The sequence below is a fragment of the Microtus pennsylvanicus genome, chromosome 7 (assembly GCF_037038515.1).
Source record: "Microtus pennsylvanicus isolate mMicPen1 chromosome 7, mMicPen1.hap1, whole genome shotgun sequence".
Lineage (NCBI taxonomy): Eukaryota > Metazoa > Chordata > Mammalia > Rodentia > Cricetidae > Microtus > Microtus pennsylvanicus.
In genome coordinates, this window is record NC_134585.1 from 81,215,066 (window position 1) to 81,234,549 (window position 19,484).

The window sequence follows — 19,484 nt, forward strand, 5'->3', positions numbered from 1 at the left end:
CCCTTCCCCAAGCCAGAGATGGCATGGAGGCCTTCAGGCTTGCTTGTTTGGTGCACATAGAATTTTCTTAAGAGGAAAACAAATGAATATAGCCATTGAAATTTTGAATGAAGTAACAGAGATCCAGTTCTCTGACTTCTTTAAAATTAAATCTAAGGGGTAGGGGGATTGCTCAGTTGGTAACACGCTTGCACGTGGGTCTGACTTCAGATCCCTAGCACCCACATAAAGACAAGCTTTATGGCACACGTCTGTGGTCCCAGCACTGGTCAGACAGACAGACAGGCTCCCCAACGCTCATCAGCCATCCAGCCTAGCAGAACTGATGAACTCTGGGTTCTGTGAGGGATCCAGTTTCCAAACGAAAGTGGACAGTAACTGAGAAAGGCAACTCGTGTTAGCATGTGACCTCCACGTGCCCACACATACATACAAACACACATGTGTGCGCCACATACACAAACGAGGGAGAGCTGGAGGCTGAGCATGCACCTCAGTAGTAAGACATACATTCGGTACCTGTACAGCTCTGGGTTCAATCCCCAAACCCAGGGGGACATGAGGGGAGCTCTGGTAACCAGGAGCCTGCATTTCAAGGGCAGCGTGATGCTCTGGGACTGCTGGGGGCCAGGCGTGCCTGTCCCACCCATGAGAGTCCTTGCTCAACTCACATCACCTTAACCCTGAAGGCTCACGTGAGGGTGACCTGTGAAGATCTCACATGTATGCCATTTCCAGAAGGAAGGAAGGAAGTGGGATTTAGGGACAAAAGAGCAGTACTATGGGACGTGTCACACGCACAGGAAGTTGGAGCAACTGACTCAAGGACATTTCTATGGCTGTACAGAGTTTCACTGCTTTCTCTCCTTCAAATAGTCTGAAGGCCAGCGACAGCTGCAAACTGAATGAGAAATGACAGGACCATCTCAAGCTTGGGCTCCACCCACCTCGCTGACAGGAGGGAGCTGATGCTGGCACCAGGGTCCCCCCAGAACACTGGCGGCATCCCGTAGTGGCTGCAGGGATTTACAATGTCCCTTCTGATGAGGTTAAGAATGCAGCCAGTTCTCGCCTGATTTCCCTGTGCCGTGACAGGCATCAGGACTCTAAACACATGGCGGAGAAGGGGCTTATTTCATCTTACATGTCCAAGTCACAGACCGTCACTGGGGCAAAACAAGGCAGGAACTCAATCAAGAATCTGGAAGCAGAAACTGAAGCACAGACACAGAGGAATGTTGCCTCCTGGCTTGCTCCTCATGCTTCTTCAGCCTGCTTTCTTACCCAATCAGGGACCACAGCGAGCTGGACCCTCCCACATCAAACATTAATCAAGAAGATACCCCACAGACATGCCTATAGGCCTGATAGACTAAATTCCTTCGTTAAATTTCTATTTTCTCAAGTGGCTTTAGTTTGTGTCTAGTTCAGAAAAACTGACTGACTCACAACCCTTACCTCTGCCAAAAACTGTGCCTGAGAGGTCCTGATGGAGGCAGGACCCCGCAAAGCCAAGCTCACTGCTCCCCACTTCTTGAGGCTTCCCTTGGGAGACTTCATCCCACAGCCAAAACGCCAGGATGATGACCCAAGCACCTACAATTCCGCTGTATAGGCAGCCCCAGAAAAATAAGCCTGCTTGCATTAAACAGCTAACAAACTAGAAGTTTTGTCTAGCCAAGGCCCCCGTGAAGAGGACACCCTGCTGATGAACTGTCCGGTGGCATCAGGCACATAGGAGGATATGCACCTGAGGAAGAAAGGCCTAACGGGCTCGAAAATGACCTCACGTTTTAAGTCTCAAGCTACCAAAGGGTGCACAGGCTGCACGCTGGAAGGCGTGAATCCCACAGGCAGTTGTCAAAGGTAGTTGGTTTCCTCTGGACTTGACCAACCCAGGTCAGGAAAAGTGCCCAAGCTCCTTGTCCCACTGCTTTATTTGAGAAGACACTTGGCTTCAGTGAGTGGCCTGAAAGTGCTTTGGTAGCGATCATTACCATCATCACCGTCTATGCCCCAGCCATACTGAAGCATGCATGGACAGCCTGTGTGTGGTGGTTCTCCAGTTCTCCTGGGCTCAGTAGTGGTAGTGCAAATATTTACTCAGCATCCAGCTCTGTCCTCCTTGTCTACAGAATCCCAGCTGTGTTCAGGAGACACTATAACAAGCTTGGAAAACTCCTATCTTCCCAGTTTGCCAATCCATGCTATGGCTCCCAGAAAGGGAAATAGAAAGGGCAAACTCCTGCTAGAGACAGCCCCTTTTGGCCTCACCTTTCCTTTCTCATCATTTTTAAGGGTGGTGACCTGAGCCCCACAAGTACACTAACCCTTCCTTCTTGCCACATTAAGAACCATGAAGGTGAAGGGGTAAACAGTAAGAACCAGGGAAAGGAAGAACCCAGATGTTAGGAGCATTCATAAACCTAGTAGGACCTTGCCCTCGGAGGAGGATGCCGTAAGTCTGGTCATTAGCGCATCAAGATCACTTTAGGTCATCTTGATGATAGTCACAGCCATAGAACCAAGAACTCCCAGATTCCACTCCCAAGGGCAGAAAACCACACGCCCACCTTTCTGACCTGACATTGGAGAGTCACGGAGTGTTTACTATAGGAGGAGAAGGGAACCTTTAAGTCCAACTGTTGGTAGAGGCAGAGACAGTAACATGTTATGACTGAAGATAACCCTGGACTCTTAGCATCTACACGAGATGGGGGAAATGAAAGCAAAAGGCTGGACTTGGAAAACATAGATGGGACCTTAGATGTCTTAATGCTTTGTTTAGTAGGAGGGGCAAAGCCAAGGGTTCTGAATAGAAGATTGCTTTGTTTCTTTTGTGAATTATTCCTAATGGGGAGGCAGGTGGGAGGGATGTATCTCATCCGGGAGACGATTCTTCTTGACTGTCTTGTGTTTCTGGATTTCTGTGAAAAGACAGAAATGCTTTTGTTTGAAGTTCTTTTCAAGGCCAATTAGACAGCAAGCAGCCCTGTATAAGAGATCCAGCCTCTCCCTGGGACCAAGAGCCGTTCTTTTTGTTGTTGTTTTGCTTTTTTTTTTTTTAATGTAGAGGCAAATAACAGTCTCCCCTGGGCAAAACTGGGCCTGATTGATTGTAGACTCTTTCATAGTACTGGGCTTCCTAGGCTCATGGTGCTCAGCTGTGTGTCTATAACACCCACCTGGACCACTGTTCCCAGTGGGCCTCGGGGGAAAGGATTCCAAAAACACCAAACACATCTCCCGTGGCGCCAGGGCATTCTAGCCCAGGAATCGCGTGCCTTCTCTTACCATCTGAGAGTGAGGTCTGCTGACTTCTGACTTGCAGGCTGGCAGCAGGGTAGGATCCCAGCTGCTTCTCAATCCTCAATGCTTAACACAGACAGGGACTGGCAGGGCACACTGCAGAGAAGACTGGTGTGGAATGCCGGGGAAGGAGATGGTAGGGACAATCCTGAGAGAACTAGGGATGAAAGGCATGACTATCATTGGCTGTCATAGGCAGCCCACCAGAGCTGCGCAGAGGATCTGTAGGGGTGTAATCCAGGGGGGCAGGGCCTTGTTTCACCCTTGGATAGGCAAGCTCTGGAAACACCAAGCTCTTGGGTGTCTTCTCACTGAGTCAGTTCACACACGTTCTAGTGCTGTAGATGGAAAGCCGCTGCCCCCCCGTCCCTACTCCCCCCAATTCATGCATGGAAGTCGTAATCTCTACGGTGGTAGCATTTTGATGACCATTGATGGGTAATTAGGTCTGGGTCATGAGTGTTGACCCCCAAAATGGCCTGAGTGTTCTTATAAAAACCAGAGGAGGCAACAATCTCCTCCCATTCTCCAAGAGTCTGTCTAGGAACGGAGGCCTCAAAAAGAATCCACCCTTGCTGGCACCCTGACCTGAACTTCCTGGCTTCCAAAGCCATGAGAAATCTGTGTGGTGATCAGGTCACTGAGTCTATGATACTCTGTGAGAGCAGCTGGGTTGACTGAATAGCAAGACAGCATCAGGGTAATTTGGTTTTGTGTAGTGAGCCTGTGTTCTCCTAAAGCATGGGCTTTTATTCTGAAGCAAGAAACTGTTCCCAGTTGCCTCTAAATGGGTTTTTAGAATGCTAATACAATCCCAGTAACTGTAAATTGTACCTAGAGTAACCCAAGCCTGATGTCTTAACACAGACACAATCTAAGCAACCTGGGCAGTGGAACATCTCTGGCTCCCGCCACGCCTCTAGCCCCATTTAAACACCAAATTGGGAGAGGTATCTATGAGTGAAAACTCAGGATCATTTTCCTAATAAAATCTGAGTTTCTCCAGGCTTAATGGATATCTCAACCAGCTTCTCCTTGGAACTGCTGTGCTGCAGGAGGTAGGGTTCAGGTTAGATTGACAGAACCCTGTTGTGTTGATGGGCAGAACAGACTCACACGAATCCCAGATAGTAAGGATGGATATGCATAAGACAGCGGCTTCCAAGACAGGGGACCTGACTTTTCAAGCCAGGGACAGCAACACACAGGGAGGCTGGGGACCGTATGCTTACATTACACACAGCAAGCTGAAGAGGCAGCCTAGGCCCTGACGAGGAGTACAACCTTTGCCAGCAGCAAGAGCTCCAGGCTCCACAGGAATCCTGAGAGGTTCTGATGTCTGAGCAGACTTAGCTTTCTAGCCGCAGTGGTGGGGTATGTGAAGATGGGTCATGGTCCTCTCTGGGACGATGACCTACAGTTTCATTCTAACAGAAAAGATGCTATTGCTATTCAGTTGAAAGTGATGGAGTCTTTAAAAAAGGTGTGTGTGGGGGGGGGGCAGATTCCCTGAGAAAGCTCTTCGGGATAGGCTGAAGCGCGAACAGGATTTAGAGTAAGAACATTTGACCTCTCTTTGCAGAGGCCTCACCTTCTGATAAGGTCTGCACTATCACTGCCACACCTTCTGAGGGCAGGCCCCCAGGGAGCAGACAGAAAGTGGTCTGGCCGTGACAGGCAATAGTGAAATGAACACATTGAAGGCTCCCTCTGCAGCACAGAAGCAGGAGGAAGCCCTGTTCAACCCACTCTTATTGAGTGCTTTCCCGGACCTCCTTCTCATATCCTAGAAATTAGTAGGATTTTGACGTACATGGGGTTCAAAGTACATGAGGTTCAAAAGATGTACGTTGAGAGTTGGCATTAGCAGTTACTCAAGAAAACAGCAGAAACTTAATTGGAACTTGAAATCAGAGCCCCAGTTATTCTTTACTAAGAAGACATAATATACTCTTAAGAGTCATTTTCTTGTATGAGGGAGTGAGAGTCTCACACTGTCCTTGCAGTTGCTCTACAGCCAAAGATGACCTTGAACTCCTGAACTTCCCAGCCCCACCTCCCAGGGTTGGGAGTACTGTCGCAGGTCACCACGCCTAGTGTTTTGGTTATTTTCTTATTTCCTCACATCCTAACCAAGTCATTGGGGAGAGCAATGAGGTGGTGTGTGTTTGTGTGTGCGGGCACACATATCTGTGTACAAAATTGACAGGGAGAGGGCGAGAGAGAATATGAATGTGTGTTGGGAGGGCAGGGCTCCATCTCTGCTGATTCAACCAAGCAAGCCCTGGAAGCTCATACACAAAATTACATCCGTAGTGAACAAGTAGACCCTTTCTTTCATTACTCCCCAAAGAATACAATCTAACCATGTGCATAATATTTACACTGTGTTGTGGGTGACAAGTAATTGAGAGATTACTTATGAAAAGGTGTGTCTAGGTTAAATACCGACATTATACTGCTTTGTTAAAAACTTGAACATCAACAGACTCGGGTACGAGTTGAGGGGCAAGCGCCAGTCCCTCAGAGATTCCCAGGGACCACCGTGCCTATCACACAGCAGATAATGCTCCATCAGGATGAAAGCAATACTACTAATATTGTGTGTGCTAAATACATTAAAATGGTTTTCCCTTAAATTCTTTTCACAATGCTTCAAGTTGATGTCCAGAGCCTTGTACATTCTACATACACACCCAACTGCTGAGTGACATTCATAGCTGTCCCCTTTTAAGTACAAAGCCGTAAAAATTACACGGGGGAAGGACAGAAATGGTTCAGTGGTTAAGAACATGTATTGCTCTTCCAAAGGACCTTAGTTCGGTTCCCACGGCAATCTCTAACTACAGCTCCAGAAGATCCACCGGCCTCCACAGACACTGCTCTCTCTCTCTCTCTCTCTCTCTCTCTCTCTCTCTCTCTCTCTCTCTCTCTCTCTCTCTCTCTCTCTTTCTCACACACACACACACACACTCACACACACTCACACACACTCACACACACACACACACACTCACACACACTCACACACACTCACACACACACACTCACTCACACACACACATACTTAAAAAATCTAATTTTGGAGCTATCAAGATGATTCAGTGGGTAAAGACATTTGCCACCCAGCGTGACAAAGTTTGATCCCTAGAACCTACTTGGTAAAAGAAAGAACCAATTCCCAAAGGCTGCTTCCTGACCTCCATGGGTGTGGCATCACACACACAAACAAAAGATAAAACATTTAAGTTACTTTTTACTTTAAAACTTTGCATATTGTGTTGTTTTGATTTGTATCAGTAGGTATCAGAAAATTAGTTTATGATAAACATCATAAATCAGTGGGTACACATAAAAGTATACCTATCCTAAATCATAAATTATTTCATCATAAATCGGTAGGTGTACATAAAAGTAGGTATCTACTTTTAATAATTTTATTCAATTATTCCAGTATCAGAATCTATCTAGAGCCACGTGCAAAGTGTAGGAAATGGAACAAAGGTCCCAGCCGCTGCATTCTGTTGTGCAGAGCCCACATCTGTAACAGCTGGTGGACAGGGGTCTGCTAAGTGATAGCTAATCCGCATTGCCTCTCAAATGTCTCCGACTTTGGGCTCACCTAACTCCTTTAAAGAAGGCTGAGCACCCTGAAAAGCCCCTGTTTGTGTGCAGTCCCTGTGAATATCGTGTTAGAAATCTAAAGGAAGAACTAGTAAGAACAGTGAAAATGCAAGTGCACCCCTCCCGTCACCCCGAGACTAGACCTGACCATGTTACACCCTCCCTAAAGGCCTCCATGTTCACAGAACGAGTAACAGCAAAGAGGAGACATAACAGTTTCGGATTAGAAGATGGATTCAAACCCAGGGACTCTTGCACATTAAGAATTGCAAAAAGTCCATTCATGGACAGAATTTTGAGAACACAATCTATTTGAATACCATGCAGCCCAAAATACTATTACTATTTAAACTACTCATTGCAATGAAGGGTGAAATCCAGATTTAGCGAAAAACACAACATTTAAAGATGTGTTTGCACCTCCTCTCGTTTGGTGACACAGAGTCTCACAGGTAACCTTGAGTTTGCGTTGATCTTGCTTTTGAAGTGCTGAAACTACAGGCAGGCACAGCCACACTGCCTCTTACTGTACCATTTAAGACAGAATTCTTATTACAAACATATAGTATTATAAGCATTCAGCTCTAGATGCTAAACACTTACTATTTTGGTTTTCTGCATCGGGATTGTTTTACTTTTGCAATCCAATTTCAGCATAGTAATTAGAAGACATGGGCAGAAATGACCAACAATAAGGTGCTCTCATCTTCGTTCAGTGCTGTAGATTGAGCCAAGCCCTGTGCATGTGAGGGACATATTCTGCCACTCAACTACTCCCTCAATGCCTGGACCTGCGCCAGTCCATCCCAGCTCCCAGTGAGAACAAACCGGGGTTGTCTATATCCCACAGCACCAGATTGGCTTGGAGCTTGCTAGAACCGTGACTCTCCAGCCCCATTCAAGAACTGCAGCCCCTTTGGATGTCAGTGTGGCCATTTCTCAGAAAATTAGGAAACAACCTTCCTTAAGACCCGGTAAAACCACTTATGGGTCTATATCCAAAGGATGCTCAATTGTGTTCACAGCATTGTCATAGCCAGAACCTGGAAACAACCTAAATGCCCTTAGACTGATGAATGAATAAGGAAATTTGGTACATTTACACAATGGAATACTACACAGTAGAAAAAAATAACAACATTTTGAATTTTGCAGGCAAATGGGTGGAGCTAGAAAACATCATTTTGAGTGAGGTAACCCAGACCACAAAAAACAATTATCATATGTACTCACTCATAAGTGGTTTTTAAACATAAAGCAAAGAAAACCAGCCTACAAATCACAACCCCAGAGAACCTAGACAACAATGAGGACCCTAAGAGAGACATACATGGATCTAATCTTCATGGGAAGTAGAAAAAGACAAGATCTCCGGAGAAAATTGGGAGCATTGGGACCTTGGGAGAGGGTTGAAGGGAAGGGGAGAGACAGGGAGGGGAGCAGAGAAAAATGTAGAGCTCAATAAAAATCAATAATAATAAAAAAAGAACTGCTGAGTCAGAACCTGCGCTCAGAACCTGCAGATCTCTCCGCAGAGCAGGTGGGAAAGCCCTGGCAGCGTTATTGCCTCCACCTGGGAGCTCAGAAAGATGCCTGGGAGGGCAGCCAGGGCTTTAGTGTTCCCAGCTGGCTCTACCACACACCCAGAAAATGGCGCTTTAACATATTGGTTGCAACCTTGAAAAAGATAAAATTGAAGCCTCCAATCACCACTGCTTTGAAGCTTGTGTTCCCCAGCCGTCCCCAGCACCCACAACTTGGTAACTTCCCTGCCAGTTTCTGGGCCCCAGGAATTTTAGCGGGACAGAGAAAGTAGGGGAGTGCGGTGGCTCAGTCCACTGTGGTACTAAAATAAGTACTGTAGGCCAGGTATTTTATAGACAACAAAAGAGTGGGTGCTGGAGAGATGGCTCAGCGGTTAAGAGCATTGCCTGCTCTTCCAAAGGTCCTGAGTTCAACTCCCAGCAACCACATGGTGACAACAAAAGAGTATTATTTACCGTTCTGGAGGCAGCTGGAGGCAGCGCAAGCCAAGGTCAGGGTGCAAGTGACGTTTTGAATTGAAGTTCCAGTGTCTGGTGAAGACTCAGTTCTCACAGCACATCCTAGTCCTCTGCACTTGCTGGAAGGGAGGACCAAATACCGCCGGGCTTCCTTTATATGGGCGCTCAGCCCCGTCAAGACCACGGAGTCCTCGTGCACCAATCACCCGAAGCCCCTCCCCCTGCTATTGTTTCTCTAGAGCTGCTTTTCTTCTTTACGTTGTTTTATGAGCCTTCTACCTGCCTGTGCATCGTGCATCTATGTGTCTTGGGTCCATGTCTGACGTCTGCAGAGGTCAGAACGGGTCAGATTCCCAGGAACTGGAGTTAGAGTTACGGATGGCTGTGACGCACCCGCCATGCTTGGAATCGAACTCCAGTCCTCCGCCAGAGCAGCAAGCGCTCCTCAACACTGAGCCATCGCTCAAACCTGGAATCACTTTTATCCAATCCAGGAAAATTTCAAGGATATAGTCATCCAAGCCGCAGCAGCTGGCTTCCCTCATGTCCTCCAAGACTAGAGAGAGCTTGCCCCGACCCTGCAGAGCCAGGAGCCCACTTGGCTCACAGCTGTGTTAAGTAAGCCTGGTGACAACCTGAGTGGAATGGGGGTTGAGTCTGATACTATTTTTGCCTTTAACCACACTCTGTGATAGGCAATCCTAGCCAGTTTTCCCAATTGTTGTTAAAACATTCCCGTAACGCAGTTGGTTCCTTCGCTGCCATGCTGGACCGGAAGCTCGACTTCTCAAGCTATCTTTACCGTAGATGGAATCGCTGCCACCAGCCCATTGGTTCTACAGCTTTCCCTTCCTTCGCTGAGTGCCCACGAGCCCTCCGTGCGCCACACCTGACCTTACTGCCTGGCATCTGCAAACCATAGCCACATAGTGAAGACTCCAGTCTTCCCTGGAAAAATGGCAGTTTAGCTCTGAACAAGTGGAGATCCTCAGTCTGTGGGGATTCCACTGTGGTTTACACCTCAGACACTTAGCTGAGAGTTTGTGGTGGTGCCTGGAACAGAGTATACTTGCCCAACTGTGCGCTGTTGGTTCAAGGGGCAGATGAGCCGTTCAGCCCCGCAGCTACTTGCAAGTGACAATTAGTGAACCACCGTGGCGTTTTAGTAACATGAGGGACTACAAAAGGCGCAGATCATTTTATTTCTATTTTATTTATGTGATTTCAAACATTGTAGGAGATGGTATTTAAGAGAATTTGCTTCAAATAAATACAGAATGCACCACCATAATCTTAAATATAATAACATATTCTTTATTTAAAGTACACGAAAGGTGGCAAGATTAGCCGGGCATAGTGGTGAATACCGGGAATTACAGTGCTTGGGAGGCTGAAGCAGGAAGAATGAATTTATAGCAGCCTGAATTAACACAAGCCTAAGGCTAGCCCCATGTATATACTGAGGCCCTATCTTAACAAAACCAGAAAGCAGCAAGATTTTTACAAGAGCATAGGCCAGAGATCATGCGCATACAGGGTTCAGCTGCCTCCAATCAACAGATGAGAACCTTGTGGGGACGTGGGCCTGCCAGGGAGAACACTTAGCTTGCAGCAGGCCCCTTCAAGGCAAAAAGCAACAGGCACCGAGCTCTGCCTGACCCCATCGGAAAAAAACACACCAACAGGACAGCTTCAACCAACCATGTGTTCCCTCAGAGTTCGAGAGGCTAGAACTATATGTGCCTCCCAGTTTCTGGTAGCTGCTGTCAAGCTCAGTGTTCCTCGGATTAGGGACATACTACCTGAATCTGCCCTTTTTCGTGGAGAATTCTTTACACTCTGCAGGCCAGTGTCTGAGGTTTTGTTAGACTATCAGGGTATGAAATACTGGAAGACACCATTTAGCTTGCGACAAACTCCTAGCACGTGAGCATGGTTTCCACGTTCTCTCAAATCAAGGTTGTAGTCAGGTGGTACAAAGTTTGTCATCACACCTCTTGGAAGACTGATGCAGGGGGATTGCTGCAAGTTTGAAGGGAGACAGATACAGAACTGAAGCACCAGGCTGACTGGGGCTACTTAACAAGATCTTCTTAAAATAAGAAACCAAAACCAAAACAACAAAAAAGTAAGAAATCCTCAAATCAAAGCCAACTCCACCAGGCCCTCAAGTGATGTTTTTAGAGGAAAGTTCAGCAAAGTCTGCTTCTTTGTTCTGGATAGTTTATGTTGAAGAACTGAGGTGCAGCTTAGGACCTGGGATCTCAACCCCCACAAAACCCTTAAGTGGAGGTTTGTGCCCTGGGAGAGAGGGCGCAGCCTGTGCCACCTTCCACCAGGATAGCACGTGTCTGGAAGACATAGCACCTCCAGAGTGGGAGGTAAATGCGTGGTGACAGCAAGCACTGGCTTCTAGAAGCAGCATCTGCCTGCACAGGAGGCACAGCCAGTTTCCACCAGGCCTGCACAAGCCTGCTGCAGCAAGGTGGCAAGATCAGTGCGTAAGTACTGATGGGAACAAAAATACTCCCTTCCCTAGGCTCCCAGAATGAGCCCCAGGTTTCCGGAGCATGAAGAAACGGCCCTATCTTCCCTAAGCACCTGCCATCAGCCCCACACCGTTTCTTGTTTCCCAATCCTGGAATGGAGCTTGCATAGGAGCCTCCCTCGCCAACTCCAGGCGGCTGCAGTTCTCCTTGGCTGACACTAGAGGGCAGGCCACTAAAACTTTTCTGTTCTAATCAGTGTGCAGGTTCAGGGAGGTGACAACCACGTGGGCAGCTTGTCTTGCTGGGCACTGGTTCTTTCTGGAATCCGTACCCACCGTGTAAAACCAGGCTTTCGCCTGCTCTTCTTGACAATGGCTTTATCTCTCATTCCTCGAAGTGGGTGGTGTAAGACCAGGAGGTCTAGCTCAGGCTAACCGGGAGGGGACAGGACAACTTTCTGGCAAGTTTACAAGGGAGCGATGAGCCTCCAGAGGAAAGCCATAGTTAATTTCTCAAACCAAGAATGTCCTAAAAACCATAGTACGATAGACTCTACCTTTATAGCAAGTCTCTCAAACAAATAAACAGGGAGGTGGCTTTGGTAGCTTTAGAGTTTAGTTTCTCTTCCCCACTTCCTGGGCCCCTAGTCAAATGATTCCACCAAGTTATAACTCAACCCTGCTTGTTCTTGCTGTACATTTGGTTTCCACTTGTTGAGTGTGGGCAGTACCTCATTGTCATTGTCCCCGGCCCTGTGGCACTGGCCACAGCGGCCAGCGTTTATGGACAGGCGCCCAGTCCTTCCTTGGAGGTCTGCACAGATTTCCCAAGGGAAGGAGCAAGCAACAATGTGTAAATGGCAAGGCTTTCTGGCGCAGGCCTGCCAGGTCACTGGGCTCTGACCCTCATTGTTCATCCCACCCACTTCCCAGGGCTCTTCTCCAAGAGAGCCGGAAACAGGCGCTTGGGAGAGCCACACACCGCAAAACGATTCCATTCCTGCCCACACAAACACCGGCCCCTAGTGATCCAAAGAAGCAAAAGCTTGGACCGAGTCCCTTCTAAGAGTCTCCTGGAGGGGAGAAGCCTGGGACCTGGGGCAGCAAGGGAGCCCAAAGACATGCCAAGGGGCTAGACCCTGGCGAAAGAAACGGGAGTTGGAGAAGTCGCTGATGCATTCTAGTTTTTACTGTTCTTTTCATGAATCGTACATTTTTTACATTACAGAGGTGATCTTTGTGAGACCCAGTAAACAATAGAAGTAAAAGAAGCGGTAATAGTCCCCTAAAGTCTAGTGTCTACTTAGATCAAGGAAGACACTTCTGCTAGTTTCAAGCGCTTTTTCCTCTGCTGCCAAAGCATGGAGGGAATGACCGGGCCCCATAACATCAGCTAGTAAGGGACATCAACAGACCTGTCCATCCTAGGTCACGAACAGGTTTTTCAAAATCAAAATGTTTTTGTTTCCTATATCCAGGGAGGCAAGGCACTGTGTTTCTCACATCTGGGGACACATCGTTCTGTCCGGTCTTAGAGCAGTACGTGAAATGGAAGGTTTTGTTTCCATCTGTTCACAAGACTATTTTCCAGTAATAATTCACAATCGAAATACACGCAAGGTGGTGTTTTCCAACAGGGTAAGATGATAGTTTCAAGGGACTACTAGCAAGTTCTTTCTTATTAAAAACTGTAACTTTTACCTAGGCCCACGGTGCATTAAATACACAGCCCAGAATGACAGGGTCAAGGTTTGAGATCTGCGTTTTACAAGGTCCCTAAGGCGTCTGTAACAAGCAGGAGACAACTCTGGGACAGAGAACACCTACTTACAGGATGCTCTGTCTGTCTACGTTTAGCAACCCAGACAGACTCAGCCCCCACAACCACAACTTTCCCCTCCCACTCAGGACTGACGGGTGTTTCTCAAAATCAACCTGTGATTTCATCAGCACCACAGGAACTCAGCAGTGGGAGTCCTCGATCCCTGTTCCGACCTCCCTTCTGAGGGACTCTGGGGGTGGTGGCAGCTGTTGGGACATGGGCTTGAACCCAAAGTTTCAGGCACATGAGGAATGAGCTACACCCCTGGCACAAGCCTTTTGTGTTTTAACCAGTCATCCCAGAATGCTTCACGGTAGCATCTGGGAAGTATTCATAAAGAAACAACATAATCCCATGTCAGGTAGAACCAAGTTTATTAATGACAGCTTTTATTACAATCACTCTCGAGTGTAAAAAATAAAGGCGATTAAAATTTAAAACTCACTTGGGCTTGTGACTTGGCTTTCACTGGTGGGTATGCCACAGGGTGGGGGAAATCTTGCCTGATTCGGAATCAACTGGCCAGATGCAGTTCACTGGAGAATGAGGTAATAAAGGAGACAGAAGTGCCGATCCGAGAAAGACATCACAAATGACGGCATGGACAGGGGCGGAGTCATGTAACCTCACGTCCACGTATGGAATGACTATCTCTACCTACAACGGACACAGATACACACATGCAGGGCCACACACACCCAAACTGCGGAGATGGGACTGGAAAGCGGTACCCATCCTCCCGTGGAGCAGACTGTCCGCCAGCCACGGCGATGCAGTGCCATGGGAGTGGAAAACCGTGCTAACCTGCTAACTCAGAAAGGTGGCTGGCGAAAGTGGAGCTGTTCTCACAGGCTGTAGCCTTCCCGGCAACCCACCATCTCAAACCTGCTCCCCACGACAGCAACACCCAGGGAATACCACAAGCTGGGTAAAAATCTGAAGCCCAAATCCACCCTCCCAGCGGGCACGAGGCAGAAGCAGGACCTGAAGGTGGTTTTCTGCCCAGCGTCACAGAACCCTGGCTGGGCCTCAGTGCGGCCCCTCAAGTATTTGTGCTTTGTTACTACCCTGAGGTCACCTCATGGGGACAGAGATCTGGCCATGCACTAGACTAGGTTTGATTTTGTTTCTGTTTTCTTAAATATATGGCAAAACTAAAATTGCAAGAAGACCCTCGTCAGATGCGTTTTGACTGTGTCAGCCCTGCTTTGGAACGGAGCCTTAGTGAGGAAGACGGGGAGTGTACAAAAGCTGAGCTGGAAGCTGGAAGAGACAGGGAGCCCATGAGGCATAGAACGCATGGCTTGGACAACATGCCACAACCACCCAAGGCTGGGGACCTCTGACATAAACACTGACGAGTGCTCTCAGGTGTCTCCTGGAAAAGGACATGATGGGTTCAGGGTCACAGCACATGCGGGGGAGGATTATACAAAAACTTACTCTTGAAGCTGAATAGGAAAACATTACACAGGACTGTATCATAGCCTTTGCCTTGGGAGACAGAAAGAGCCAAAATAATAACCGATTAAAAAAAAAGAAAAAAGAAACAAAACACAAAAAACGAGCCCAGAGTATTCCGGAATATCCGAAGAACCCGAACACTAGTTGGTTAAGGTGGGGGACAGGAGCGCTCAATTAGTGCCTCTCAGTAGCCTCGTTTTCTCCTTGGAGGTCACGGATAAAGCTCAGGCTGGCCGCTCAGAGGAAAGATCAGTCCTGTGGAAACGTGAACCGCAATCTCTGCTACCCTAACTGGCTACTCCAAACACCAGGCTTTCTTAAGGTGCACCCTGGACGGGACCCGTTCCACCCATCTCAAAAATCCCATCACAGAGGACAGTCGCAACAGGTTCTGAGAACATGGAGAGATTTCAAAACACTTAGCCCTGGGGGGTAAGGGCTTAAGTTTTAGCCAAGATGTGGACAGCACTGTATTCTCCACAAATTCAAGTACATGCAGTGCCCGACCTCCCCGCTTTCCCTTCCGGGTAGCATCCATCAGCAGCTTTCCCGCTGTTCTGGTTTTCTTTTGAAAAGGCCCGTCTTTGAACGGCATTCCCCAGCTTTACCCCCGACAGGAAGTAAGTTCTTGGCAGCTCCATGAGGTGGGACTGTGGACCCGCGATCAGGTCCCTGCAGTCCGCCATCGGTCAGCGCAGGAGGGTCAGCGAGGGGGGGTCAGTCCAGTGTCTTACAGCAGTGGTCACAGGGTTTTTTACCAGCTAGCTCTGACAGCTTCAATGTCACTCACTAAATTCTGTGCCAGGCATATCCCAAAAATCTAGAAGAGGGAAGAAAACCGAGTTAGACGGCAGAATTAAAACACTTTCGGCTTTTCCTTGGCCAATGAGTCTGCCCCCCGCATCTGATAATCTGATTCTTAAAAGTGATAAACAGGGGATGGAGATGTAGCTCAATCAGTCTATAGAGAGCTTGCCTAGCATACATAAAACCTGGATTCTATCTCCAGCACCACAGAAAAACAGGTTGTATGTATCTATAATCCTGGATCTTGAGAAGGCAGAGGCAGACACATCGGAAGTCATCCTCAGCTACGTAGCAAGTTTGAGGCCAGCCTGGGAGGCATGAGACCATCGGCTGAAAAAGAGGGTGGGGAGAGAGACAAGAAAAACTGAGATGCAATTAATGTTCTATAAAATCCATAATTTTAGCATGACGTTAGCTCTTTAATACTAAATGCAGAAGATGTTCATTGCCCTCAAGCTGACCCTGTACAGAGAGAAGCCATTTCTAACCCTCCCCGTGGCCTAGACAGTGCTCATCTACTTTCTCTCTCTATGGCTTTGCCTGTTCTGGACTTCTCATGAAAATGGCATCAGATAGTAAGGACGTGGTGCCTGTGACCTTTTCCATGGAACGAAATGTTCTCCACGCTCATCCACTGGTACTGTCCGAATGTGAAGTCCGCACAATCTCATGGGTTTGAATACTCAGTTCCCAGCTAGTGGCACTGTTTTGGGAGGTTCTAGGACATTGAGACTGTAGCTTAGCAACCAGAAGTGGGATGCTAAGGACAGTGACGAAGGTGTTCTCTGTCTCTAAGATGTTTTGGCCGCTATGCCTTCCTCACCATGCTGGGCACTAGCCTCTCAACCCTGAGACCAAACCTCTCTTTCTTTCCTCTACAAGGTATTGATTACAGTGCTGTAAAACCTCATGACCCAACTAATTTTCTTTATAGGACACAAGCTAAAGAACTTAAGTGAACGTCTCGATACAACATACAGAAAGTTGAGGTGGCCTCAACATGTACGCCCTGCCTTTGTGACCAGAGAAATGGCACGTGTATATGGGAAAGTCTGAAGCTCGACTGGGTCACGAGGCCTCCCAATCCTTCTATGGATTTCACCTGCCTTTCGGGTAATGAACCTCAATGAAGCCACACACGAAGGCAACAGTTTTGTTGGTGACCAGCCTGTCTGATCCATGCACCGCCTGCTGCACCTGCCCAGCTCTCCCTGCTGAGGTCAGGTGTGTGACCTTCTGAAGGAAGGCCCCACCACTTCACTGTGTCTGTGATGTGCTAAGTTCCTCAGTCTCGTCCTCCCTCTCCTCCTGAGAGTGTCAAACCCTATCAACAAGGCCACAGGGGGAGGCAGGAAACATAGGAGGCAGAACTCCAGGCTGACTGGGTGGGTGATCGTTCTGATAGAGGGGCACAGGTGGGGATGGTGAGATCCTGGGATGCTCCCAGGGCACTGTGAAGATGTGGTGGGTGGCTCAGATGGGGAGTGTGGGGTGGGGTGGGGTGGGGGACCAAAAGCCGCTGAAGGACACTGGTGACTCTTGCAAAGACATGTCCAGCCAGTTGTTCTATTTGGGGTCACACAGTAAGTCTGTATTTATTTTCCAGAAAGCTGAGCCATTTGTTTCCTCCCTCCAGAAGTGTGTGAACGCTCCATCTTCCATCCTCATGAACACCCATTATCTTTCTTATTACGGCCACCGCGGTGGGTGGGCAATGGTTTTCTCACTATTTGCAGTTCTCTCATGACAAATGCTGTTGGCATCTTTTCTCATGTAATAGGCCAATTCTATCTCTGCTGGAGAAATGTCTACTGAAATACTCCCTTCGCTTTTAAACCAGGTCTTGCAAGGTAGCTCAGGCTGGCCTTTCTTTCAGATGTTTGGCATAAGCCCCTGTTATATATTCTAGGCACTGAGATCCCTTTCAGGTAACCACTCGCAAATATTTTCTGCTATTACGTGAGTAATCTTAAATGACGTCATTTTTCCGTGTTCAAGTCTCATATTTTGGTGAAGTCCCATTATCTATTTTACTTGGTGGTTATATTTTTGCCATTATGCCCTTTTAAGGAAACTGTTCAAGACAAAAATCACCAACTTATACCATATTTTCTTCTAGAGTCTCATCATTTTGGCTTTTATATGGAGAGTTTTATTCATTTGCTTTTCACACCAAGGTCTATGAAGGCTGCGCTGGCTGTGCACTCTGAAGTGACCGGCCTGCTTTAATCTTTTTTAATAGCGTGCATTACGGGCATATAGTATATTACACTTACATTTGAGTCTTTGATCTATTTTAAGTTAATGTTTAAATATGATATGAGACAGGCATCTAACAGTCAGTCTTTTCCAGAGAGAAAAATCAGTATTTCTGCACCATTTGTTGAAAAAGATTTTTTTAAGTTTTTTTTTTAACTATGTATAGGTGTTTTGCTTCCATGAATGCCTGCACACCACATTCTCACCGTTGTGTATGGAGGCCAGAAAAGGCCATCAGATCCCATAGACCTGTACTGAAAGACAATTGTTAGTTATCATGTGGGAGCTGGGAATTGAATCCTGGTCCTCTGGAAGAGCAGCCAGTACTCTTAACCACTGAGCCGTTTTTCCATTCCTGGAAACCCTTTTTCCGTTCCCCACTGAATAGTTAAGAGTCCCTAATCAAAGCAAAGCTCACAGAAGTTCTGTCTGAAACCCTGCTACTTTGTAGAGAGTTTTAATTAGGAAACATGAATTCTTCATCTTCTGATCTTTTCCAGTTTTATTTAGCTATTCTAGTTCTTATTTTCCCATGTCATTTCAGGCCCAGCTTGGCCATGACAGCGAAAGAGGAGGTGGGACCTGAGGTGGGGACTGCACAGAACCTCTGGGCCGTCGAGTAGTGACGCCATTTGAGTGATACTGAGTCTTATTCTCTGTGAACACAGGATGCCTTTCTAGTCACTGCAGACTTCTTTCATTCCCTTCCAGTGTGTGCCCGTTTGCGACCCTCTGCAGAAACTATCGCATCAACAGGAAGCTCCTGAGACAGCCCTCTGAAAAGCTGGCCCAGAGACACAAGAGACACAACACATACTTCTGAAACTCCAGAGCCTTAGCCTTCCTGCTGAGATCCACTCTGAGCAGCCACGTCTACAGCTGTCACGAGGCAGCCCTCTAAACAGATGGGATGCCAGTGAGTGACCTCATCAACCTCTTCCTGGGGAGAAGGAGGCAAGGTTTCTTGACATTGTTTCCGGATCTAGAACCAGACCTTCAACAAACACAAACCTAATAGTTCCGGTCTGTTCCCAGGACCACCTGCATGTCACGGAAGCTATGGCGCTGAGGAGCTTGAGCAAGCGTCCTATCCTGAGGAGGTGTCTCTGGGTACCACTGTCTGAGTTCTACCACCAAGGACCCACGTCTTACCTGCAGCAATGCGATGCCGATGAAAATACCAGCCACGATGGTTAAATTGTCCTGTAGCCACTTCTCAAACTGCGGCACGCAGCCTTTCGTGTAGATTACAATCTGTTGGTCAACTTCCTTTAACAAGGGAAGAGAGCAGAGTGTCACAGATACAGCCTCGCGCATGCGCAAACGCTCCTCCAGACACGCTGGGCGCTAGGACACAGGGGCAGGTTCCACTTACTGGTTTTTGCCTGGCATCATAGCCACACTGAGTGTTGATGACATCTTCCTGGGGAAGAAAGGAAGAGAAAACTGAAATTCCCTCGTCTTCAACAGAAAGCCTATCTACTGATAAACAGGAGCCCTGCAGAGTCGGTGGTGAAACCCATCGAGGGCACACTGACCACAGCACCGTGTTCAACGCGCCATGTGCATCAAATGCCACAAGCTTACAAGAGCAACTTCTCAAGTATGGAGTAAGACATTCTCCGCCTTAGAGATGAGGAAAACTGAGACTATAGCAGGCCCATTATGCTGGGGGTAGGGAGAGGATCAAGATTGAAAATACTGCCAA

At 47.7% G+C, this 19,484-nt stretch overlaps 1 protein-coding gene across 1 annotated transcript in view; it reads right to left on the reverse strand.

The window, feature by feature from the left end:
• Window positions 1-13,603: 13,603 nt before the first annotated feature.
• Tspan5 (tetraspanin 5) overlaps window positions 13,604-19,484 on the reverse strand; it is a 167,899-nt gene continuing 162,018 nt past the window's right edge. The window contains exons 6-8 of the mRNA XM_075981239.1: window positions 19,152-19,199; window positions 18,929-19,045; window positions 13,604-15,530 (exon numbers count right to left, since the gene is read on the reverse strand). Of these exons, the coding sequence (XP_075837354.1) occupies window positions 15,465-15,530; window positions 18,929-19,045; window positions 19,152-19,199 (231 nt within the window). The 3' untranslated portion in view covers window positions 13,604-15,464. The remainder of the gene's footprint in view (window positions 15,531-18,928; window positions 19,046-19,151; window positions 19,200-19,484) is intronic.